Source organism: Pelophylax lessonae, assembly GCF_965119305.1.
Source record: "Pelophylax lessonae genome assembly, chromosome: 6".
Classification (NCBI taxonomy): domain Eukaryota; kingdom Metazoa; phylum Chordata; class Amphibia; order Anura; family Ranidae; genus Pelophylax; species Pelophylax lessonae.
This window is the reverse complement of record NC_138773.1, coordinates 267,026,647-267,053,523: the sequence shown is the minus strand read 5'-3', so window position 1 is coordinate 267,053,523 and position 26,877 is coordinate 267,026,647. Positions and strand designations below refer to the sequence as shown.

General features: G+C 40.7%; 1 protein-coding gene across 4 annotated transcripts in view; it reads left to right on the top strand.

Moving 5' to 3' along the window:
- SLC4A10 (solute carrier family 4 member 10) overlaps positions 1-26,877 on the top strand; it is a 409,068-nt gene that overhangs the window by 380,489 nt on the left and 1,702 nt on the right. For 3 of the 4 annotated variants that reach the window (XM_082261024.1, XM_082261023.1, XM_082261025.1), the window contains exons 21-24: positions 8,662-8,835; positions 10,926-11,048; positions 13,280-13,347; positions 14,969-15,085. In XM_082261024.1, the coding sequence (XP_082117150.1) occupies positions 8,662-8,835; positions 10,926-11,048; positions 13,280-13,347; positions 14,969-15,085 (482 nt within the window). Of the gene's footprint in view, positions 1-8,661; positions 8,836-10,925; positions 11,049-13,279; positions 13,348-14,968; positions 15,086-22,605; positions 22,644-26,877 lie in introns of all 4 variants that reach the window. The other variant, XM_082261026.1, reaches the window with a different exon arrangement.

The following is a 26,877-nucleotide window of genomic DNA, read 5'->3' as shown; positions in this document are numbered from 1 at the left end:
TAGTGAAGTATTGTATTCCAACCTGTGTATCTATTTGATAGTCCAGTCCTATTCTGGGTCAGTTGTGCCTGAGGAGGGATCGAGCCAATTTGATTGGGTTGTTAGGCAGGGTGTAGACCCAATAATATAATCAGCAGCTCCTGCGGGGGTGGTGCTACACGTGGGGGCTCGTCCGGGATTTCTACAGTCCTGCAATACAACCCTCTCAGCCATAGAATTCCCTCCCACGCAGAAATGGATCCTGTCGCTGCTGCTGAGTGGTGCAAGGAAGAGAATGTCATAGTGGAAAATGGCCTGGTGGTTGAAATCAAGGGAGAAGCCTGGACTGAAGAAAAGCTCCTCCCTGTTTTGAGGGCACTATCCACAGACAGGAAATTTTGGGTGATTGACATGAAAACTGACACCACTGTCCCACACACGTATGCACTGTGTGAGTGGAGGAAGGGGGTCCCTGATTATTTCAACGGAAACAGTGTAAAAACTACTGACCAAACAGAACTTTTCCTGATACATCCAGGAGTTCCTATTGCGGGTCCCTCATCCACCACCCCTGGGGTATCCAGCCAAGAAAAAGGTGTCCAAGAAGGGCATCCTGAGTCATCACCTTTGTCGACTTTTAGCTCAGAACTGTGTGCTGTTCTTGGGGAGATTGTGGCAAAATGTAGTAGGGACTCCTCGAGCTATTTGATGACTGGATATAGGAAGCTCCGGACATTCTCTGGGAAACAGCCTGTGCCTTCAGCAGAAGATGGGTTCGAAGAGTGGTTAGATACCGCCACTCAGGCTTTGGAGGAATGGGAGGTACCAGAACAGCACAAGAAGCAGAGAATCACAGAGAGTTTAAGGGGACCTGCATTAGAGGCTGTACGTAATCTAAAGCTTAGCAAGAAGAACTGCACTGCACAGGATTATTTGGACATTCTGCAAGATGTGTTTGGTCGGACGGAGAACGCGGCTGAACTTCTCTACCAGTTGGACCACTGTTATCAAGAAGAGGGGGAGAAGTTGTCCGAATTCATTAAACGTCTGGATAGGATTATCCACCAGATTCTGCTAAAGAAAGGAATAGACCACCGGAAAATAGATGAGACTCGTGCACGACAGGTTCTGAAAGGGGCTCAACCTTTAGATCCCATTGCCATACTGTTACGAACTCGTCGAGATGGCGGCATTCTAGAATACCCCGATCTGATTCGAATGGTCAGAGAGGAAGAGGTTATGTTGGACAACAAGAAGAAAAGTCGGCAGTTTGACTCAACTGCCCAGGTTGGAGTGATAAGTGTGGAAGAGGGTGACTCTCAAGTTGAACTCCTAAAGACCCAAGTGTCTCAGTTGATAGAAATGGTGTCCATCCTGACTGGTCAGGTATCCACTCTACCCAAGGGGAGTATATCGGAGAGGCCAGATGAACCTGTTAGTCTCAGCACAGATCCAGAGCCACGGCCTGCAAGATTGTTAACTTGTTTCAACTGCGGGGGAGTTGGGCATGTTAGAAGGGTATGTCCCAGCTCAGGAAATGCTGCCGCGAAACCTCGCGAGCCAGCGGGAAACTTCAGAGGACACCGGTGAAGGAGTCAACCGGGTGTCCGCCAGTCTTAAGGGACTCCAGAAGTGGTGCAGGATCAGGGAAACTGAGTCAGGGGGTCAGACCCAAATATAATACCCCCAGTTCTAGACTCCGGGTTACTGAGGGAAGGAAAGTCAATGCACGCCGGGTTCAGCGGGGGCCCAGATCAAGGAAGAAAAAGGAGAAGAGGGCCAGGGTACAGAGAACTGAATCAGACAACCAGGCTACATCAAGAGAATTCCCAACTAACTTGGTCGGGCCCTCCCCAGTGGTCTCGGTTCAGGTGGAAGGAATTTACACAAGAGCCCTCCTTGACACAGGGGCCCAGGTGACTCTTTTGTATAGAGACTTCTATGATAAATATCTTACCCATCTACCTTTGCAGAAGTTGGAAGATCTGGAGATATGGGGTATTGGGACCCAAAGTTTTCCCTATGACGGGTATCTGCCAATCAAGTTGACCTTTGATCCATCAGTGGCTGGTGAAGCGGAAACCTTCGACACCTTAGCGGTGGTCTGTCCTCGTCCACCAGGGGCCAACAAAAGCTCTCTCATCGTAGGAACAAACACTGACCTGGTAAGGCGCCTTCTGATACAACTGGTCCAGGGACAAGATGCTCAGGCGCCAAGGATCCATCCCATGCTACGGCAGGCCTACCAACGATTAGTGTTGGAGCAAGAGACCCCCGCAGAAGGAGTTGGACGACTCTGGAAGCTGGATAGAGCAGAAAAGGTCTTACAGCCAGGAGAGGTGGCCTGTTTTAAGGCTTCTGTTAAACTCACATGGCAACAGCCGGGTCCCTTCATTATCTTTGAATCAGGTCAAAAGGAGAGACAGAGAGGGATAGAAGTGATCCCTGAGGTGATCCCTTTGAAGGTGTTACAGGAAAACCGTGGAAGGGTTTTAGTGAGTGTCAGAAACACCTCTATTACACCAGTGAAGGTACCGGCCAGAGTGCTCCTGGGCCAAGTCAACCCGGCTACCCCAGTTGCCCCCATTGATTTCAAAGAAAAGGAACAGGGTGAAGCGGTTATAGAGGAGCTTTGCTCTGGAAACGCTGCCCTCCCGCCGGAATGGGTGAAGAGGGCCAAGGCACAACTTGCTCGATGTAGGGAAATATTCTCTAAGGACGAGTTTGACGTGGGATGTGCCAGGAGCGCTACTCATAAGATCCGCCTGAGTGAGGACAAGCCTTTCAGGGAGAGAGTCCGGCGAGTCCCCTTAGGTGACTTAGAAGATCTACGTCAACAGCTGGCAGAGCTCAAAAAGATCGGGATTATCCGAGAATCCAGGAGCCCGTATGCTTCCCCGATAGTGGTAGTCCGGAAGAAAAATGGATCTTTGAGGCTTTGTATCGACTACCGAACGCTGAACAGAAGAACCATCCCAGACCAGTATACCACTCCTCGAATCGAAGATGCCCTACAGAGTCTGTCAGGGGCGAAGTGGTTCAGTGTGATGGACTTAAAGAGTGGGTATTATCAGATCCCCATGCACCCTGAAGATCGGGAGAAAACAGCCTTCATCACCCCTGTGGGGTTCTTTGAGTTCAATCGCATGCCTCAGGGGTTGTCCGGGGCCCCTGCTACCTTCCAAAGGCTGATGGAGAGGACCGTTGGAGATATGAATTTGATAGAGGTACTGGTATACTTGGATGATGTTATCGTGTTTGGCAGAACTTTAGAAGAACATGAGGAGAGGTTGGAAAAGGTCTTGAAGAGGCTACATGAAGAAGGTCTGAAACTTTCTCCTGAGAAGTGCCAATTCTATCAGTCCTCGGTCCATTACCTGGGCCATATCGTGTCTGAAGAAGGGGTGGCCACTGACCCGGACAAGCTGGATGCTGTTGCTTCCTGGCCGAGACCCACAAATGTGACCGAACTCCGGTCATTCTTGGGCTTTTGCTCCTATTACAGGAGGTTTGTGGAGGGGTTCGCCCAGATTGCCCGACCCCTAAATGAGCTCCTGAAGAATGAAGAAGATGATGTCCCTGAGTTGGTAAAGCCGGCGAAGTCCACCATAGGCCCCCGGAAGGCTAAGGAATCCATCCAGGATCAGTGGACCCCGGAATGCGAAGGGGCCTTTGTCCAGCTGAAGGAAACCCTAACCACTGCCCCTGTGTTGGCCTATGCGGACCCCACAAAACCATATGAACTGCATGTTGATGCCAGCCGAGATGGGCTGGGGGGGGTACTTTATCAGGAGCATGAGGGTCATCTGCGACCTGTTGCCTATGTGAGCAGAAGCCTATTGCCTGCTGAAAGGAATTATCCTACTCACAAACTTGAATTCTTGGCCTTGAAGTGGGCAGTGGTTGACAAATTGAAAGACTACCTGTACGGAGCTGAATTCATTGTCAAGACAGATAATAATCCCCTCACCTATCTGTTGACTACGGCCAAGCTGGATGCAACAGGACATCGATGGTTGGCTGCCCTCTCTAGCTTCAATTTTAGCCAGGAATCGGAAATAGGGATGCAGATGCCCTATCCAGAAGGTTGCATGTTCCACAGGAACCTGCGGAAGAATGGACTCATTTGGCTCCAGAAGGGGTGCGTGCCCTATATCAGGGAACTGAATTTCGATCCCGAGGAGGGTCAAGAGCAGAAGAGATTGGGGTTTCGGCTATCGGAGTACCCAAATGCTACTGCCAGGTGACCCAAGTTGAAGGGGAGGGTTTGCCCCGGCTGTCCAAAAGGGACTTGCGGAAGGAGCAGTTGGAAGACCCTTTGGGAAAACTTCTCTTGGAAGCTCTGGAGATCCAGAGCCCTGAGTTGCTTCTAACTGACTCCCCTCAGGGGGCCCGTCTGTTGCATAGAGAGTGGACCCGGTTACAGATCAGAGAAGGAGTGGCCTACCGGAGAGGTCCATCTGAAGATCTGGAGGAGAAGTGGCAACTGTTCTTACCAGCTAAATACAGAGAGGGAGTTCTGGCCGCTCTTCATGATAATCATGGCCATCTGGGGCCCGAAAGAACCTTTCAGCTTGTCAGGGACAGGTTCTACTGGCCTTGTATGAGGGCCGAAGTTGAAGGATACTGTCATTCTTGTGTCCGGTGTATACAGAGGAAGACTCTGCCACGTCAAGCAGCCCCAATGGGCCATCTACAAAGTCAGGGACCCATGGAGCTGGTGTGCATTGATTTCCTTTGCTTAGAGCCTGATCTGAGTGGCCAGGGGAATGTCCTTGTGGTAACAGACCATTTTACCAGATATGCTCAAGCATTCCCAACAAGGGATCAGAAGGCCTCAACGGTAGCCAAAGTTCTTGTAGAGAAGTTCTTTGTACATTATGGGTTACCACAACGCCTCCATTCTGATCAGGGAAGGGACTTTGAAAGCAGACTGATCAAGAGACTGTTAGATATGTTAGGCATTCAAAAGACTAGAACCACTCCCTACCATCCACAGGGGGATGCCCAGCCTGAACGATTTAACAGGACTCTTTTGGATATGTTGGGGACTTTGAGCTCAGAGAAGAAACAGCATTGGGGCAAGCACGTAGCTGCCATTGTGCATGCCTACAACAGCACTGTCAGTGATGCTACTGGATATTCCCCTTATCGGCTGATGTTTGGAAGGGAGGCTCGGTTGCCAGTGGATTTGGCCTTTGGCATTTCGCCTGATCATACCTCTTCAGCATCGCATAGAGGATATGTGGACCGACTGCGGAAGAGTCTGAAAGCGGCCTATGACAAGGCTCAGGCCACATCTGATCAACGTGGACTGCGGAATAAAAAAAATTTCGACCTAAAAGTTCGGATCCATGACCTGCAACCAGGGGACAGGGTTTTGTTGAGAAACTTGGGTGTCCCGGGAAAACACAAGTTGGCAGACCGCTGGAAGTCCCAACCTTATGTTATCTGCAAGCAACTGCCAAACCTTCCTGTGTACCAAATTCGGCCTGAAGGAAGTGTGGGTCCATTGAAGGCTTGGCATCGGAACCATTTGCTGCCTCTCTCTGAAGCGGTTCGTATGCCCCCTGTGGAAGACTTGTCAGAGGCCCCTTCGACTTCTCGCCGGTCCAGACCAGTTACCAGATCTCAGACGACGCTCCCAGATGAGGGAGAGGGAAGTTCTCCATCTGAAGATTTGGAAGATGAAGAGGAGGTACCCGACTGGTTGTGGTCATCTCAGTTGCCAGAACCCACACCTGCCTCCCTGTCTTCATCTGACTTGGCTGATAGAGGAGCCCTTCGGGCAGAAGCCCCTGAATTCATACCCTTTCATATGCTTCCAGAAGAAGCAGCTGAGGATGAAGGTTCTGAGGAGGAGGTTGCACCCTTCTCTGAAGAAGAACTGACCTCTCTTGAACCATCAGGTTCCTCTGTGTTGGAACATGAGGAGGGGGACATTGAAGAATCCTCAGAAGTGCCTGATCCTAGCACCTCTGAGAGCATGCCTCCACGGGAACAGAGGGAAAGGAGAGTCATTCACCCACCTAAGAGACTGACCTATGATCAATTGGGTGAATGTTCGGAAGAAGCTGTTTTTACCTCCAAAAGATCTCCTGACCAGCCTAGTTCCTCCACTGTAGATTTGGTGGGGGACAACCCTAGCTCACCCCCAGGCACAACTGTACAAGCCACCCAAGTTTTGGGGGGTCTGTGAGAGATCATGAGAACAAAGTATTGAAGTAGAAAACGTTTGCATTTAAGTTTGTACATAAGGATATTGGGTTTGGCCATTATAATAAGCACAGTTTTTGATGTTCACAATTTGGTTTACTTTGTGAGTTAATGTTTGCGCACATTTTGTTGCTCTGACCTCACTATATGTTTTTTTCTCTTTCTCACCTTTTGATGTTTTTTTTTTCAACACAAACTTTAAGATGTAAGTGTTTAAGAAATTGCAAAGGCACATGTGCTTTTTAAAGGAGCACTATATAAAAGCACTAGAAATCAGCACTATATTAACACTGTAGAAATCACTTATTTGTTTATTAATTGCACTTTATCGTTTTACTGTTGCACTGCTATTAGAATACAAAATTGGATGTATTCAGATTGACCTATTTCAGCAAAATGTTAATGTTTTTGTTGTATAATGCCAACCTATGCACTAGGGTACATACTGTTGACCTCTTTGGGGACCAAAGTTTCTCAAGTGGGGGGAGTGTGTAGCGGGGTTAAACATGCCTAAAGACACTGTTTGATATGTGGGAAGGAACTAGGCTCCCTCTAGTGGTAGCTGCATGGAATTTCCCGGGCTGTGACTTCCTTTTCACAAGATGAAGAAACTACATCTCCCAGGCTGCTTTGCAAGATCCAGGGTGCACGGCTGCACCGCACGGCACTATGGGGGAGGTTATTTAAAGGAAGAGAGAAGCGCGCGAAGGGGGGGGGCCTTTCTGCGCTGGACTCTGAGGAACCAGCGAGCGAGAGTGAAGGACTGACACTGGATATTGGGCCAGAGCCTTTTAGCCTGGAGGGACGACGTGGAACCGTCCCATCTCAAGCACGAGGCACATTCCTGGAGGTCATACTGCTGTTTGCCGAGACCGGAAGTCATCCGCCAGAAGGACCCCGCGCGGCTGGCATATAGCCAAAGGACTGAGACCGCAGTGGAAGCGCGCGAAGGAGAAACTTCTGTTGGTGAGAGGGCACATGCCCAATAACTGACTTTATCTGCTGAAGAGACAGTTTTATCTACAGATAGCGGTAGCGCAGCAGGAGGTGATAAAACCCCGGGGTTTATCACCATACTCTCTCAGGAGACTCATAGACAAACAATACGGTCTGTAAAGGAGTCGCCAGAGGCTTATCTCTCTCGCAGAAGTTATTGCTCAGTTACGCAGACACCCTGCGGTGACAACTAACAGCTCGTTGTTTTCTCTCTCTTGATCTTTATTCCTAATCTGGATTACAAATGAGCTCTATTCAATAACCTTGCTAGCGAAGATCAACAAGAAAGAAGAGAACTCTGGGGGAGGGACTCAGATAGGCCCACCTACCTGGTACTGTGTCTAGCCTTAATGCAGGAGGAGTGTGGGGGTATTCTTTTACCTTTTTAAAGCTGTTTTAAATAACCTTTTATGGACTTGTATTGTATTGTATTGTATCTCCCCTATTCAATTTGATATATAGTAAACTAAGTTTGGTTAATTACAATCTTGTGCGTTGTTCCATTGTGTCACCCAGAAGGACTACTATTCAAGAAGGTAACAAGGTATTGTTGCATAGTGAAGTATTGTATTCCAACCTGTGTATCTATTTGATAGTCCAGTCCTATTCTGGGTCAGTTGTGCCTGAGGAGGGATCGAGCCAATTTGATTGGGTTGTTAGGCAGGGTGTAGACCCAATAATATAATCAGCAGCTCCTGCGGGGGTGGTGCTACATACACAAAAATATATATAAATATATCAAAGATTATATGCCCACATTTAGGTGCATTTACACATGTACTGGAGTAAATTACACTAGAAAACACCTCTCTGAGCGCAAGTTTGGGGCATTATCAGAGGCATAAGATAATGCCAGATGCCCCTAACAGCAGCATTTTTTCTGCATGTGTGCATGAGGCCTAGTACAATCTGTTTTAATTGTAACCATAACTGTGAACTATGGGGGGAAAAAAAAAAAAAAAAATATATATATATATATATATATATATATATATATATATATATATATATATATATATATATATATATATATATATATATATATATATATATTTATGTGCCTAAAAACAGAGCAGGGTTTTAATTCAAATAGTTTACCAAATAAAAGCCCCATAGTTCCTTAAATGTTTAGGTTTGCAAATTAGTCAGTTAGTAGAGTTATTGTCAAATTATCCAGCATATGCTGATGTTGCTTAATTTAACCTGGTCACCAGGACATTATTGACCTCTGGTTATGAGAGGGTTAAACGATTTTTGATGCCATACTTTCCTAGTTACTGATTTGTACATCAGCAATTGTTTTGTAAGAGCATGCTGGCTGGCATTTGGTACTTAGGAGCTTTGGAACTTAGGTTCATTGTATGTCAAAGGCCAATTAATTTCTGTAACTCTACATGAAGACATTTTATTTGCCACCTAAAAGGGCGTTTAACATAATTACCCTCTAAATCGTACCCATTTTCTCCACAGTTCTTTGACCGGACATTATTATTCTGGATGCCAGCAAAACACCAGCCGGACTTTATCTATTTGAGGCACGTCCCCCTTCGTAAGGTCCACCTCTTTACCATACTGCAGCTGAGCTGTCTTATAATGCTGTGGGTAATCAAAGCTTCGAAGGCAGCCATTGTTTTCCCAATGATGGTAAGCATGCATATAGGTTGACTGTAGTTAGTATTGTTTAAAGGGAAATTATAATTGTTTGAGTCATTGTTATTTATTTTTGGTGTTAAAAAGAAAGTGGAACTTCCGCTGGTCATTGGGTGCACATGTTAGGTACCTGTGAGGTAAAGTCCGAAGTGGAGCTTGAGTGCTGAGGAGTCAGGCGAAAACAAAGTCAGAGAGATCAGGCCGGCAACAGATCGGCCAAAGTGGTATCCAAACTAAATCCAAAGAATGGTCAGGCAGGCAGAAGTCATACACAAGCTGGCGGTGAAGTACAGATTCGGCAGGCTGAAGAGGGGTCAGGAATACAGGCAAAAGTTCATACACGAAGGTCTATCAAAGAGCAAGCAGCACACCCAGGAAGATATTCCAAAACAAATGGGCACTCAGTAACAGGAAGTGCTGCTATTTAAAGGCTGGGTAAATTGTACATTGCTCACAGCTGGTTAAATTGTACATTGTTCGCAGCTGACAGCAGGTGGGGCTAGTGAGTCCAAGGCAAGCATCAGGCTAGAAAAATCACTGCCAAAACTCCAGAGCTTTTCTGTGGCACAACAGATAAGGCTGCAAACTATGAAACAAGGAACCTTCCGGTTCAAGGACATGTGGCACCTTTCCCCAGCTTTTACTTTTTTCCTCTCAAACTGATGTCTATTTGTGAAGGTTGCAATTTTTTAAATTATCAAATAATAACTGTGCTACTGTTTATCAAATCGAAATTTTCCGTAAATATGCACTCAAATGAATTTTAGCCCTTACATATACAATAAAATACCTAATTTGTTGGTAAAATATAAAAGGTGACGGTTTCCCTCTAATGATACATCAGGGGTCTTTAACCTCCCTGGCGGTATGATTCTGTCAGGAATTACATACCAAAAGCGGTACAATTCTTTTCATGGAAATTTGGCGTTATGTATTATAGGCCTACAATTCTTAGTAATTACTGACTTAAACCTGACCCAAGCAAGAGTCTAGTAGACATCCCAGATGTGATAAATTTGAAACACAAACGCATGAATTATAATCGAATCAATAATATAATTTTATTATTTAATATATATAATAAAATTATATTATTGATTAGATTATAATTCATGCATTATATATATATATATATATATATATATATATATATATATATATATATATATATATATGTGTGTATATATGTGTATATGTGTGTGTGTGTGTATATATATGTAATATACGCATGAATTATAATTGAATCAATAATATAATTTTATATATATATATTTATATATATATATGTGTGTGTGTGTGCATATATATATATATATATATATATATACATATATATGCATATATATATATACCGGTGTGTATATATATATATATATATATATATATATATATATATATATATATATGTATATATATAATATAAAATGTGTTATGTGTTTGTGTTTTGTGCAACGTTTTTTTTTTTTAATTTCCCTCCCTAGTTCCGCTCCCATGCTGCTGCAGGGAACGGAACTAGGAAGTCATCACACCGACGGAGGACGGAGGAGCGGCGGGACTCTCGTGTGGCAGTCACAGCAATGAGAGATCATCGCTGGATCGCCAGGAGAAGGTAAGAGAACACCGCTGCGCTCTCTGCACATCCACCCCGAGCGTGACTCGGGGTTACCGCTCCTGATAGAAAAAATCAACCCCGAGTCACGCTCAGGATCACCGCCAGGGAGGTTAAGAGTCCAGATGTCACTTTGCACTGTGTTAAAGCTGATCGACCACACAGAGAGCTAACTATGGGTTTTCTAAAGAGTGCGTACAACAGAGGGATGTCTGCTTGCACACTATCTCTCTCCAATTGATACCATTATGTCAAAGTGCACAGCAATTGTATCTCAATAAAATGTTATACAGAAACTGTATAACAGGCCAACAGGTTGGGGAGATCTAGCTTGCTTCCCTCAATCAGGGTTTGTAAATGGTAGTTTTTCTTTGTGTTGACGAAGACTTGATAAAAGACATTTAGGACATTCTGTGTTTTGAATTGGTTTGTGGTGTGTACGTCGGCAGCTATAACTCTTTGCCCTTCTTCCCAGGTATTGGCATTGGTGTTTGTAAGGAAACTAATGGATTTTTTCTTTACTAAACGGGAACTGAGTTGGTTGGATGATCTAATGCCTGAAAGTAAGAAAAAGAAATTGGAAGATGCAGAGAAAGAGGTAATAAAACTCAAAATGCAAAATGGTTTGTGTGATCAGAAAGATTGGTGTTATTCTAAGGGGTGTGATCCAAAGACAGCTATCCCAAAAACATCTGTCTAACTATAACCATACCCATATAATACTTTGGCGTCAATTTACTAAGCTTTACCGCGATAAGGGTATCATGTTATTCATTTGCACAAATTATCCCATGCGGTAAATTAAGTCCAATTAACGAAAAAAATGATATTGGATAAAAAGCTCTTAAAGCGGAGTTCCAGCCTAAAAATAAACTTTGCAGCATCAGTTAGCTTAAAAAAACCTGAAAAAGAATTGGATAATTAATGTTTTTTTTTTTTGTTTCACTTACCTTGTTTTTATTGAAAATAAACTTACCTTCCTTCCTCTTCCTCCCTGTGCGGCAGCGGCCCCCGATGTCACTTCCTTCTTTGCATTGCGTCCTGGGAGATGAGCATCATCAATCCCAGGATGCATTGGGAACGGCCGTCCGCTACTCTGAGTGCCAATCGCAATCTACAGCGCATGCGCAAGATTGCGATCAGCATTCTGGTAGCCCAGGAATAGGGACACAGCACAGCTTCAGATGCCCACACCAGAGATGGCCGCGCTCTGCAATCAATTTTAAAGGTAAGTATTTATCTTTATTCAGTAAATGTAATGTACTGTAATGTGGGGTTAGTGTTAGGGTAATTGGGGATAGCTTAGGATTAGGGGGGTATTTTTAGCTCAAAAAAGTGTATGTGGCCGGAACTCCACTTTAAGTCCAGTTCACAAGTGAACCAGAGAGTAAAAAGCATGCGATAATTACCATTGGGGTTTTGCTGGCGGTATCACATACGGTATTTGTCAAAAAACAGCCTTCGGGTCTGGTATGGATTTTTAGGGTCCCCCCAAAATTTATACCAGACCCTTACCTGAGCATGCAGCCTGACAGGTCAGGAAAGGGGGGGGGGTGAGTGAACAGCCCCCCCCTTCTGAACATACCACGAAATATGCCCTCAACATGGGGGGGTGGGTTATTTGGGGCAGGGGGGCTCCCGGTCCACGATGTCACGTTGGCTGTGCCAGGTTGCCCCACCCTTACCTATATAAGAACTGTCAAACGACGAAGGAGGCATTCGGCGGCCAGCCATCCTCAGGAGCGGAGCTTGCTTTTTTTTGTTGGGCTCTGGCGGTGTGCGGGCATCGTGATTGATGATGGATATACATCGGGGGACACTGTTTTTTATTTTTTAATAAAAGATTTGTCAAAAACTGTCTCTGGGTTTTTCTTACTTTTTGACACTTTTTTGGTGAATGGATAGAGGTACAATGTACCCCATACTCATGGGTTCTTTGGATCAGGGGGGGCTCCTGGTCCATGACGTCACATGAGGGGGTGGGATCTGGGGCCCACTTAGTAAAGGGGGCTACCAGATTCCAATAAGCCCCCTGCCCACAGATCCCCACAACCACCGTCACATTTGTGGGGATGAGGCCCTTGCCCCCATCAACATGGGGTGACCCAAAGCACCCACCCCTTCCACCATGTTGAGGGCATGTGGCCTGGTATGGTTCAGGAGGGGGCATTCGCTCGTCCCCCCCATCCTGACCTGACAGGCTGCATGCTCCATCAAGGGTCTGGTATGGATTTTGGGGGGGACCCCACACCATTTTCTTTCTAATTTTGGTGTCCCCCCTATCCTGACCTGCCAGGCTGCATGCTCAGACAAGGGCCTGGTATAGCTTTTTTTTTACAATCACCTGTTAGTGGGAAAGCTCGCTGACATCTAGTGAGTAATCTGTTGTTAAGGACATGGCAGCCGGGTTCCTGCCCCACTGCTTAGCAACCAGCACTGTCAAAAAACAGCCTGGGGGGTCTCCCGATCCCCAGGCTGTTTTTTTACAAATCCTGGTCCACTCCTTACCAACCAGCTCAATGCGGTAAATTACCGCATTAAATAATGCGGTAGTTACCGCTAAATCAAACAAATATCGCAGTAATGCAGTATTTTACCACATTTTATTTTTCCGTTATGTAACTTATACTGAATTGACCCCAATATGTCATAAAGCCTGTATTATTACCTATCTGCTCCAATTTGTTTCTGCCGCAAATGGAATAAAGTTTCATAGACAACATCTTTGGGAACCGTAGTCCTTGAGCTATCTTGACTGTTGTTCAATGTTTTGTTTTTTAATATTCCACATTCCCCAATTAAACTTACATTTGCTCTATCATTCTTTAGGAGGAACAAAGCATGTTGGTATTGGAAGATGAAGCAACTGTCCAGTTACCGATGGAAGAGAACTGCAGGTAATATAAAAAACACAGAACTGCAAAATGTTGCAATTGTGTCAACTGCATAGTTTATCTTGAAACACTCAACATTGCTACTCCTTATATCAAATGGTTTCTTACTATTTGAACACAAGAATTACTTTGCATAGTCTGTTTAATCTTGCACATGCATTTGCATTTAGACTCACTGGTCTCCTTAGGTATACCTACTTATACCAAACAGCAGATCAGGAGCTGTAACTGACATGCTGTAATTGAGATTATATTAGAACAAATATTAGAATGGATATTGAATGATTGTTGGTGGTAGACGTGGCGGTTGCAACAATTCAAAACCTAAGGACCATGGTAGCTTTTCAATTACTGCTGTGTCTTTAAAGCGCCCCTGTGCTCAGACTGTGGACATCAAAGTATTGGCATATTCTTAATAATTAGTATACAGGCTTTTAAAACAAGTCATCTGACCTTTCTAGCTGCTGGTACCGTGCAGTCTTTTATTCTCAAAGATTTTTTCCTTAAAGATCACAACAAGGACTCTAAAGTCAGGTTTTAGCTGGTGACAGCTTAGAAACACCTGCTGTATGTTTACATTAGAGGGCTGATAGGCTGTCCAGATTCTGATGTAAAAGAAGTTATTAGGTAAAGAGCTAAGATTTCAGTGCCTTTTTTGTGAACTTTGAGGATTATTTTCTTCAAAATATCTATAGTTACAGTGGTAAATGAGAGCTTGTTTTAAACTGCTTTTACTGCTTCATTAAAATAGATAAATACTTTAATTTGCATAGTCTGGGCCCAGCTTCTCTTTAAATGAGAATTTTACGAAATGTCTCTGACATATGGAGTGATAAATACACTTATGTTGGTGCTTTATTTTCTGGGATATAGTTCTCCTGAAATATTGCCTAGTGCACAGAGACATTTAAAGCTGAATGCTTGTAGTCCATGCATTTTTTACATCCCTTATTTTTTTTCAACAAATTGGTTACAACATTAGAAGTCCATTGAGGGCACTTTATGCATCAACTAATTTCATTCATAAAATAGCAGGAAACAGAAGCAGAAAGTGCATAGGTGAGAAGCACTGAGCTAATGGTCCTGCTAGGAAGAGCTGCACCCCAGAAAGAACAGCATGAAGGTAGAAAAAATAGACACATTGTACAGAGATAGGATCAAAAGATCCTTTCAAAAGAAAGATATTCAAAAGTACTGACTTGTCTATATTATCTGAAATCATCTGGTATTTGTAATATTTATTTGCAGTAGCAGATCCATTGTTAATGTTGAGAAAAAAAATGTATGTCATTTTTTGAAGCTGTATTATTAGTAGGCTAAGCTTAGTATTTATATCTGCTAAGGTTTATCATCAATGTCAAATTCTAAAGCCACAAAAGAGAAGGAACAGTTCTTTAGTACTTACAATGGTACAACTACATTTTTTTTATCACAATGGATATCCTACCCACTTGAACTGTTAAAACAGTGTTTCTATTATATCCGCGTCAGTGCAGAATGTACAATATTTGGTATAAGAATTTTCATTTTTATTATAGTCATCTGATCAAGTAGCAGCTTTTCAGACAGTTAGTTAGGAAAGCTATTTATTTTGTGCATTATTCTGTGTGTTAATTCTGTCTAGAGAGGACCCATCAGTAATAAACATTTCTGATGAAATGGCAAAAACATCAGTGTGGAAGACTCTGCTATTAACCTCAGAAAACACAAAGACTAAGGAATCCAGCTTTTCTCCTAAAAGGTTTTAATTTTTTTCTAAGTAACTTCCTTATTTTTGTATTATTTTGGTAGTGTACAATACACATCACCCGTAGTATTTTTTAGTTTTTATTTTGATTCTGTTAACTGTCACATGTAAAGAACGAGATCAATAAAATTTAAAAGGGGAGTAAACTTAAAAAAAAAAAGTTGCTTCATGTAATAGAGCTGCAAGTAACATTCATGAATAAAGGTGTAGTGGTTTTATATACCTGCCTAAATATAGGATATTAAAATCACTTTATAGTCGAGTATCATGTGTAAGAAAAGAACCCTTCTTCCTTTCCCTTACCCTTCCTAACTTAACCAATGCAGGACAAAGCAACATGTTTGCATATATTTAAACAGCAGCATATACTTTAAGCACTGTCAGACCATCACTGAGTATTTTAAGTTAGTTTATCTAGTAAAAATATTTGTAATTTTATTATATTTATTATCACAAGAGACCACAGTTTTGCCTAGAGCATCATATAGAGTTTGGAAAAATATTTTAATATTATTAATAAAACCTTTACTTATATCAGATAATGCCCTTTTTCTGCTATTGACAACCTTACCTAATCTAAATAAGTACAGTAAACAGTCCCAAAATAATAATAAAGCGGAATTCTAGACAAATCCCAACAGTCATCCTTTAATTCAACTAAAGATTTATTAAAAATTAAATATATTTAAGCTTAAGTATTTTAATAGGCCTATATATTAATATTCTTTAATGCATGGCAATGCATGCTCCGACTAAAATTCCACTTTCATTTTCCAATTACAGGTGTCCTAGCCAGAGCTTATGTATTGCAACGGCATACATAGTTATTTGTCTAAAATTCAGCTTCAATTTCTGGAGAAATAAGAAAACAAATTAGTAATAGATTAATAATAAATAATTATTTATAATGTATCAATAATAACATTTTTAACAATAATGCTGAATTAAGAAGCAAAACAGGAATTCTATTGTAAAGCTCATATTTTTGGGTTATATAATAAATAAGCCATTTTGTGCAGATTTAAATATCTGTATTGAAGAAGGCTTTATCATACTGTAGGTAGTACATTTTTATTATTTAGATGAGTGTCCTTTTCACTTTACATTTTCATTTGAATAACACCTTATACTTTCAAATATTTATCCATGAATGTTACTAAAGCTCTTGAGAATAAACCAACTTCATTATTTATGTTCACTGATCTTTTACATTGGGGAAAATGTGGCTTACACAGAATTGTGTACCTTGGATTTACTTAATTTTAAAATCACTATTTCCTAAACTGCATAAATAACATGCATTGTAAATTAATTAGCATCATGTCTTGAGTGTCAAAGCAATCATTTTGTATTTTTTGGAAAATTACCATTAATAGATATTGTCTAACTGTTCTTTACTTGTGAGTAAAATTCATCTAGATGCTTATTTAGTCATTTGGTGCACCAATCCCAGAGATGCTCTAAGTAACCACATCAGCCAAATATCTGCTTTTATCTAGAATAATACGCAGTACCATTGACAACAAAGTCTGTTTGGCTGCTATTGGCCACAGCAATCTGGGCTTATTGGTTCTGACATTTAAATAGACACCTTCATTTACAAATCCCAGTAGTGTCTGCTTTTTCAATTGTATTCATTGTTGTCCGTTTTTTCTTTGCAATCAAAGAGTTTTCTTTGGCCTGTAGGTGTTATATTCAGGCAGACAGGTGCAATCTTCAGTATTAGAAAATTACATTTTCTAGTAGGCTTTGCTGAAGACCAAACACTTACTGTGCTGGATTTTGGTGAAATGTACAGTAGCTCAGGCTTAAATTATTTAAATTTTAATCTATTGTAAATCGAGTATAAAAAATAAATTGTATTACTTTTTTTATGAAACCATTTGTGATGTCTGCATTGCAGTGACTCTGTATCTTCTACTAACATTAAAACCCATTTACTAGAAGAGGTATTTTAAACCTAGTCTGTGTTTAGTGTAACTACCAAATCAGGACCAGTGAAAAGTTAGAATTCTTCTTATCTGATCTGATATTTGAAACAAAGACAAACCTACTACTTTAATGCATTTTTTTAAAAAGGTTTTGGAATAGTATGGAACTGTTAAAACACCTGTCAAGTGTTTCTTCACCTGTCTGTTTCTCAACTTAGGAGCTTTTCCTTCACTTCCTCAAGATACAACGGGAAGTGAGCGATAATCTCTCCAAAGAAAGGGAAATCTTTTGCCAAATAGTTGTCAATTGAACAACTCTCTCCATTGGAAGGTTCCCTCTTTTCCTGTTGCAACTTAAAATGTTACATTTTCCCATCACTTTTGAGTTGTTCTACTAAAGGCAAATAGGTTTTTCACTTTTCAGGAGGAGTTGCCCTTTGCATGGAAAATATCCCCAGAACTTAGTGGATGTTGTGAAATTTCACTTTGCAAATAATGCCCAATCAAGTGTAAGGAAGGAAAACAGCATTGTTGCTTGAACATGAGTGCAGTAGACGGAACTCCACCTCATGCGCTAAGCTCTGGGGAACATTCCTTTGCACAGTGCAACTTCCCTTGCAACGTGAACAGTCTTTTTGCCTTTAGCATATTATTCTCTTTGAAATAGTGATGGTAAATCTCCCTGGTGATGACACAGATGGCCTTATAAACCTTAAAATGGAATCTTCACATAAAAAAAAATGAGAGCATCTCAAGGATTGAACAGGTCAATTACAGTTTATTTGATTGCAAAGCTTTGAAAGTTTTGGTGCAACTTAAGAATACAAAATAGCCCCCTCCATCAGCACTGCAAGTGTAATAAATAAACTATCAGTTGTTTTTGTACATACTTAGGTAGGATATGATACAAAAAAGTACATGTAATATTACAACTCTGAAAAGCTGATAACTTAAGCATCATGCGTAAAAAAAAAAAAAAAAAAAAAATATATATATATATATATATATATATATATATATATATATATATATATATATATATTTACCAAGGTATAAATAAATCTAAACACGAAATGGTTATTACTTCTCTAAAAGGACTTCTTTAAGTGTATGCATAAATAAAAAAAAGGAAATATATGATTGCTAGAAAATAAAAGCAGAAGACACATTCATTCTAAAAAAATCATTAAAAATTTCTTAAATAGACCATACTATGTTCAAAAAGATATATATAAACCAAGATTCCTGTAAAAACTTGACAGGGGTTCCAACCTTTCCTTACCAGAAAAAGGTGTGGCTGGTTTACAAAAATGAATAGAGCCTTTTTTTATTTCGCAAAACATGAACATGTGTTGTTCTTTTTAAATACTCCGTCATGCAAGGTAAATTAAAAAAATTATTTTTGTTAGCACATTTTCTAAATTGTATTTACTCCACTCAATGAGCATTCACTTTGCTAAATGAACAATCTGTATTTACTTAGTAAATCAATCCCTGTGTGGCTTCTAGCCTATCTCCACAGTTGTCTTTCTAGTGCCTGCAGCAGCTCTGCCCTGTCTGCCCTGTCAGCTGATTTTGGGCCCCAGGGGAGCAAAAGTAAGTACACACATGTGACCCACAATGAAAGTATGGCCAAAAAAACTTTTGCCATACTTCTCTTTTACTATTTAGGCAGAATCATTGTAGTAGCTTATCTACTCTGCCTCTATATTTTATTAAACTCACAGAAAAGGAAGTGCAAGCTTGTAAAAATTTAAAAGCCATATAAAAGAATTACTTTAAATGCCCATTCATACAATTTTGAATCATTTTGAATGCACTTCAATGCAGAAAAAGACACTTGTAAGACACTTGTTTTTTTCGCCGTAGCACTTGATACTGCACACTCTGCTTTTAGGTTCACTGCAGAGAACTCTAGTAAAATTCATAATTGATGACACCACGATGCATTGCACTGCACTTGGTAGGTTACCAAGCTTACTGAGAATACAAAATACTTTCATTTTAAATGTATACTTAAAAAAAAAGAAATATATATAATTCCTATATCAAAGTCACTTTTGTAAACCACGATGGCTCCCTTTCAAGCTACATTCTTCATCCATAAAATCATATTTAAACAGTGTTATGTTTTCAATCACAGCCTTTGTTATACATGTTGGTTTATATATAGGCACATTTATGGACAAGCCCTCCTGCCTCAGATAGAATGAAAATGCAGATTTGTACTACCTATAGAGCATAATAAATGTCTAGGGTGTGTGCTATGGCCTCTAGGTACCAACAGACATGTTGATAATTCTCCAAACCTGTTGAATTTTCGAGATTCAAGCACTAATAATCATCCTGTGTCTATGAATGTCTTACAAAACAGTTGTTGACGGGAACTGCATGCTAAATGTACTAATCCCATCTTCAAGGATCTATCTAAAGGAGTAACTTATCATCAAAAGCTCATGCAGCTGTGGTGGTCATAGTACCAGTTGTGCCCAATTAAGGTGAACCTGGCAACCATTCCACACATCTAATCAGTTCTCCCTAAGAACAGACATCATGAGCGCTTGACTTTCCTGATTTCTGGGCTAAGCCCCACCCAACAGGCATTATTGCAATGAGAACACTTCATTAGTCAATAAAAATATTACCCCAAAACCTTCTTTTGTGTGCCCCTCTGAGTTTGGTTTTACTTTGTTCCTAGGGTATTGACATCTGAACTTCATAGGTATGCTTTGCTTATCTATCGGTACTGAGTTTCCATAACATTGTCCCTAAAGAATATCTAAACCCAAGAATAAAAATTTAATATATTGCAGCTTATCAGTCCCTAGATGTGGTCGCTGCATTCATTTTCTTGTTTTAGGCTCTTTTTTCTCTATGTTCACCTGGTGATCCTGCCCATAAAAGGGTGACAACTTTTACCCATGATGCTGGAGGAGCAGATTGTCACCTTAGGCTGCTTTCCTGGTTTTGGATTACAAACACCTCCTCCTCCTCTCATTATCTCTATTTCATATGGAGAAGGCATTCTGTAGTTTAGGGGTGGGGAACCTACGACCCACGGGCCGTATGCCGCCCCTGAAGCCATCTGATCCAGCCCTGCCATTGGGCTGCCTCCGAAGGGGAGGGGGAGTGCCTCCTGATTACACACAGAGCGGGTTCCTCTGCTTACACGGCACGGCCGTTGTCATACAAAGTCATACAAAGTCACGCCTCCTACCTATGATAGACAGCACAGTGGTGACGTCTATCATAGGAGTTGGTCCAGGAAGCGTGACTTTGTATGAGAGCGCCCGCGCCAGGTAAGTAGAAGAACCCGCTCTGGTTGTAATCAGGAGGCGCTCTAATCCCCATGCGCTCTGCATTGATGGGGGGCACTAATCACTCTGCATTGATGGGGGCGCTAATCACTCTGCATTGATGGGGGCACTGATCACTCCACTCTGTATTGATGGGGGGCACTAATCATTCTGCAATAATTGGGGCACTAATCACTCCGTATTGATGGGGGGCACTAATCATTCTGCAATGATTGGGGCACTAATCACTCTGCATTGATGGGGGGCACTAATCACACTGCATTGATTGGGGCACTAATCCCTCTGCATTGATGGGGGGCACTAATCACTCTCCATTGATGGGGGGCACTAATCACCCTGCATTGATTGGGGCACTAATCACTCTGCATTGATGGGGGCACTAATCACTCTGCATTGATGGGGGCACTAATCACTCTGCATTGATGGGGGCACTAATCACTCTGCATTTATGGGGGCAATAATTACTCTGCGTTGATGGGGGCACTAATCACTCTGCATTGATGGGGGGCACTAATAACTGCATTAAGGGGGGCACTAATCACTCTGCATTGATTGGGGCACTAATCACTCTGCATTGATGGGGGCACTAATCACTCTGCATTGATGGGGGCACTAATCACTCTGCATTAAGAAGGGCATACCTGGAAAACCAGTTGCCAGTAGCAACATCATCAATACCAGCTAACATCACACACCTCACCAAAGAGAAGCAGTTGCAGCCATCACATTAGGGGTGAGTTAATTAAATGTTTGACCAAATATAACAGGCACTTTTTTAAGTTGATATTTTTGTACGGCCCGCGGATAATTTTAAAAATACCCAAATGGCCCTCGGCAGAAAAAAGGTTCCCCACCCCTGCTGTAGTTGACAAAGCTGGAAAAGCTGGTAAAATTGTTTGAGACTTCAGTTCAAGGCAAAGGGTGCTGCTGAGACACTGGATATCTGTCAAGAATCACAGGTACTTTTGTAACTTCCAGACAATTTAGCTTAAAAAAAACAAATGTAGCCACCATATACAAGGACTTGTAAGCTGCAGTACATTCCACTTTTGTTCTTGGGTTTAGATATTCTTTAGGGACAATGTTATGGAAAGTACAAATAGATAAGCAGAGGACAGCCCAGAAGTCAAATACCTAAGAACGAAATGAACCCAAATAAGGAGGGCACACAGAAGACGGTTTTCTTGCTTTACTATACTTGATGTTCTTGTTGCAGAAAGGATGCTGTTATAAAAAAAAAAAAAACTTGTATATTATTAACAAGTATTATTTATTTCTAATTACAAAGGATTAAAAAATACTTCTGCTCAGTAGGTTTAAAGGTGATGTGTACATTTGAATTGCCTGATTTTGCAGCCAAACAATCCAGGACACTACAAAAGCACCAAAACACCTAATAATAAAAACATTTTTAGGAGGGTAAAAAACTATTGATGCTAAAGGTTAGCGTAACCAGCAATCCTGTGTTTACTTCAGACACAATGGGGGCTTATTTATTAAATAATAGAGCATGTTCAATTTGTTTAGTGAATAAGGTGAAGCTGTGTTCACTTTTATCATCCAATCATGTGCTGGCAAAAAATATATTTTAATTCCATTTGCTCATGATTGAGCATTCCGAGTTAACATAGCTACACCACATTTACTAAGTTTAAAGTGGAAGTTCTCTCTTTCAGAAAAAAAAAATGAAAAGGTGAACTAACACCATACACCCTCCCCACCCCCCTGGTCCCCACTTTACATACCTCCGTGGGTGATGAGCTGCCAGTGCCTACGTATCCGGAGCATTTGGCAGATCAGAAAGATGCTCTGTGCCAGTGCTGACCAATTAGAATCGCTCAGATTTGTCCCAGAAGCACTGTAGAAATAAGAGGGAGAAGAACTGGGATTTCAAATTCCCATACCGCCACATTGTCATCTGATCACCCCTGGAGGTAAGTAGGGAGAGACTGGTGGGGAAGGGGCCAGGGGTGTATTGTGTGTGTTCACCTTTTCATTTATTTTTTATTTTTTTAAAGGAAAACTAACTCTCTAAGTGAACATACTTTGCAAAGTTAACAACCTCTACTCATTTAATAAATGAATCCCACCCAATCAAAAATAAAAGTTAATTTTCTCCAAACACGATTGGTTGGAAGTCTGATGTGAACCTAAGGTAACTTGGCTAGTGTCATCTGGTGTCATCTGCTATAATCCTTTTATAAATTCCAACACAAGTAAAACTCCACTGAATTTAATTTGTTGCATGTTACATTTCTATCATAAGCTCCCCTTCCTAATCACTGTACAAGCTGATCCCTAAAGGTAAGATTACTGGTCACATGCATCTAAATATAACGCTTGTTTACTAATTTATTTCTTGAATGTCCACATAGTCTGACATTTGTAACTGCATACTGTAGCATGCTTCGCAGGCCGCTCAGCAATGATTCTATTTGGGAAAACAAAATGGAAATCAAAGTAGACTTTTATAGTAAGTGTTGGCAAATAAAATGGATTGTATTTATTGTATTAGCCGCTCTGAAACAGAAGTACACATCACTGCATAGGCTTTTATCTATTTTTGATCAAAATCACTATAACATCTCTTCTGTAACCATTAAAGCCTAGATTACCAGGCCAAATTTAGCATCATCAGCATTAGTTAAGTTGACAATTTTTTTTGTTTAATACTGTAGCAAATTTATAGGATTTACATTATATATATATATATATATATATATATATATATATATATATATATATATACACTGTATATATATATATATATATATATATATATATATATATATATATATATATATATATATATATATATATATAAGAGAAAGAAATGAAAGGTACAGAATGGAAGTTTTATTTTAATTCATTTCTTTTTTTAATACAGTAATTATGTCTTACAATTGCCATGCTAAAAGGTTCAGATCTGTTTCTGTAAAGTTCTATCATTCACATCTTAACCTCATTGCTGCTGCCAATCAGAATTATTTGTCCACCTACAAAAAAGTGTATTTTTATACTGTACATTGAAAGAAACAGCAGCAAGGGTTTTGATGAAGAAACTGCAGGGTTCGTTCTTCATAGTATGTCACCAAAGGTAGTTAATTACCACCTACTTAAAATATATATATTTTTTAAAGAAGTTCTTAATTATCACATTCCTGCTTTTTTTTTTTCATTGAGCACTCTCTGATTGTATAATAAGGTGTAAAAAAATTACAGATTTTCTATTTTATTACTAACATTTGCTTTCCATTTTGTTATCCCAAAATTCTGCTTTCAAAAAGTATTTTTATTTTCTACTTTTTATATATTTTTAATTTTCTTAGCATTTGCAATACAGTCTGCTGGTAATCTGAGAGCTAGACATTTAAATAGCTTTGCAACTGTCCTCATTTTTGTTAATAGTAATATATAACGACAAATATTAATATATACCCTTATGCTTTTGTCAGCTTTATTGATATCAGAAGGAAGTCAAAATGCTGCATACACATTTTACAAACTTTGGCAAAGTTATAGCAATTAGGGTCTCTTTTTAAAGCAATATAGTATAAGAAAATCAGTAGAAGCATGGAATAACTGTCCCTATGCCTTCTATATGTGTGTGTTTTTGGGAGTGTTAGAAAGGAATTAGGTTTTTGTGCAGCAGTATCAGTTGTGTGTCCATGGACCCTAAACAGCTACCTGTACTGTACCTGAGCAATCAGTTTGTAGTTCTAAAGTCTACAGTATCCAGGCTTTACTTGATATCATCAAAACTACTGCAAAGAGTATTTATTAACACCCCACCCCCCCCCCTCCAACTTCTAATAAGCATCTTTTTTGCTGCTCCCTTTCAAATCGTTATAGCTTTATGTTAAATGTGGTTAGCTGGGTAGGAAGTGAGTGGAAATACACCCAACAGGGACACGGAAAGTAGTTAAAGTGATTGTGGATTCTCGGTTAAAAAAATAAAATAAAACAAATAACAAACATGTTATACTTACCTGCTCTGTGCAGTTGGTTTTGCACAGAGTGGCCCAGATCCTCCTCTTCTTGGGCCCCTCTTCTGTGTTCCTGGCCCCTCCCTCCTGTTGAGCTGCTTGCTGTGGGGGCACCTGAGCCGAGTCACAGTTCCCTGTGTCTATTCTCTCTCCTGATTGGCTGACTGTCTTTTGATTGACAGCAGCGGGAGGCAATCGCGCTGTGCTGCTGTCTTAGCCAATGAGGAGGGGAGTCCCGGGCAGCTGATACACTCCTGCAACATTGCTAGATAAAGATGGGCCCAGGTAAAAATTAGGGGGGCCGAGGGGGGCTGCTGCACACAAAAGTTTTTTTTTATCTTAATGCATAGAATCGATTAGGATGAAAAAACCTTCTGCCTTTACAATCCCTTTAAAACCCAGCAGAAAGTCTAACATTTATCCATTTATACAAACTTAATGTAGATTTGTATTCTATTGTAAAATGTACCACAGAAATAACTACATTATCCACAAGAAAAAAAAAATCTGTTCTGTGTCCTTCATTAATGTAAGCTTCCTTTTCACTGGAGCATAACCTTCCCTGACCTCATCACTAAGTCCCACCTGCTGCTACTTCACTTGTCCAATGAGATTGCCTGTACTGACCACAGAAGCACTGGCCTTTTGAATGACTATTGACAGAGATTAGCTGTAAGTAAGGTTAAATTAGGCTCCAGTAACAAAAGGAAACTAAATCAGAAAGTGTAGTATATTGTATCTGTAGCATAAAATTTTAAAAGTTTAAAGTAAAATACAGGTTTACCCACTTAATGACTGGCCTATTTGTTTGCCGGGCCTATTTTACTTGTTGTTTACAAGTTAAAATCTGTTTTTTTTTGCTAGAAAATTACCTAGAACCCCCAAACATTATATATATATATATATATATATATATATATATATATATATATATATATATATATATATATTTTTTTTTTTTTAGCAAAGACCCTAGAGAAAAAAATGGAGATCATTGCAATATTTTCTATCACACCGTATTTGCACAACGGTCTTACAAGCACAATTTTTTTGGAAAAAATAAAAATTTTTTAAATGAAAAATAAGAAAGCAGTAAAGTTAGCCAAATTTTTTTTATATAATGTGAAAGATAATGTTACGCTGAGTAAATAGATACCCAGCATGTCATGCTTCAAAATTACGCACACTCTTGTGGAATGGCACAAACATTGGTACTTGAAATAGTCCTATTACAAGGAATGTAAACATCCCTTGTAATAGAAATAAGCAGGACAGGTCCTCTTTAATGTGAGATCTGGGATCAAAAAGACTTCAGATCTCACATCTACACTAAAAAGAAAAAAAAAAACAAATGATGAAAAAAATGGGTCCTTTAAGGCCGTTGGGAGGAAGTGATGTAAGACATCACTCTGATCCTCCAAGGCCATAGAGTCGAGTGGGAGCCATCTTGCCCTAACTCGACTTCCTGCCTAGGAGGAGAAAGGACCAGACCGTTTTCCCCCACTACTGAGGGCTCCATTAAGTGGGAAAAACAACCTGGAAGTGGTGGGAGAGGTGCCCCTCCCCACCGCTGGGACCACCTTCATGTTAAAACAGACCGCCCGCCGTTTAAAAAAATACTGGTGTTATGGCAGCTATCTGTACTGACATATAATTACAGTCAAAAAACTACTTTAAATCTATTTTATTGAGCAATATAAAGAAGACATTAAGAAAAAGAATCACAATATTGTAAGCCTCAGAGAATAAAAAATATCTTCATATCGCCTTTTACCTACAAATGTAGCTAACATAAATCTATAGGCTTCAATGCAAAGGCACAGATTTAATGACCTCTAAACCTCTGACAGTAGGGTTGCTTTAATGAAACTGGAGAGTGCAACATCTGGTGCAGCTCTGCATCAAAACCAATTAGCTTCTATTTTTTTTTTTTGCCAAAGCTTAAAGTGGTTGTAAGGTTGTAAGGCAGAAGGTTGTTTTTTTTATCTTAATGCATTCTATGCATTAAGATAAAAAGCCTTCTGTGTGCAGCAGCCCCTCTAATACTTACCTAGAGGTCCCTCTAGATCCCTCTAGATCTAGCAATGTTGCATTAGTGTCTCGGCTGCCCAGGACTCCCCTCCTCATTGGCTGAAACAGCAGTGCGGCGCCATTGGCTTCCGCTGCGGCTAAGTGTCTAAATGGACACAGGGAGCTGTGCCTCGGCTCACATGCCCCCATAGCAAGCTGTTTGCTGTGGGGGCACTCAACAGGGGGGAGGGGCCAGAAGAGCCGAAGAGGGACCTATTGCACAGAGCAAGTAAGTTTAACATGTTTGTTGTGTTTAACAAAAAAAAAAAAAACAGAATTTGCAATCACTTTAATTGAACAAGCTGAAGTTAAAAGTAGATTGGCTATCATGCACAGCGGCACCAGTTTTTGCACACTCCAGTTTTAGCAAATCAACCCCAGTTTTATGACTGAAATCAACATAATCTGAGCAGGACCTTTGGGGGGACTTGCATTCATGGATTTACATGAGTGCTAGGTACAGTGAGGTGTATTCTAAAGCT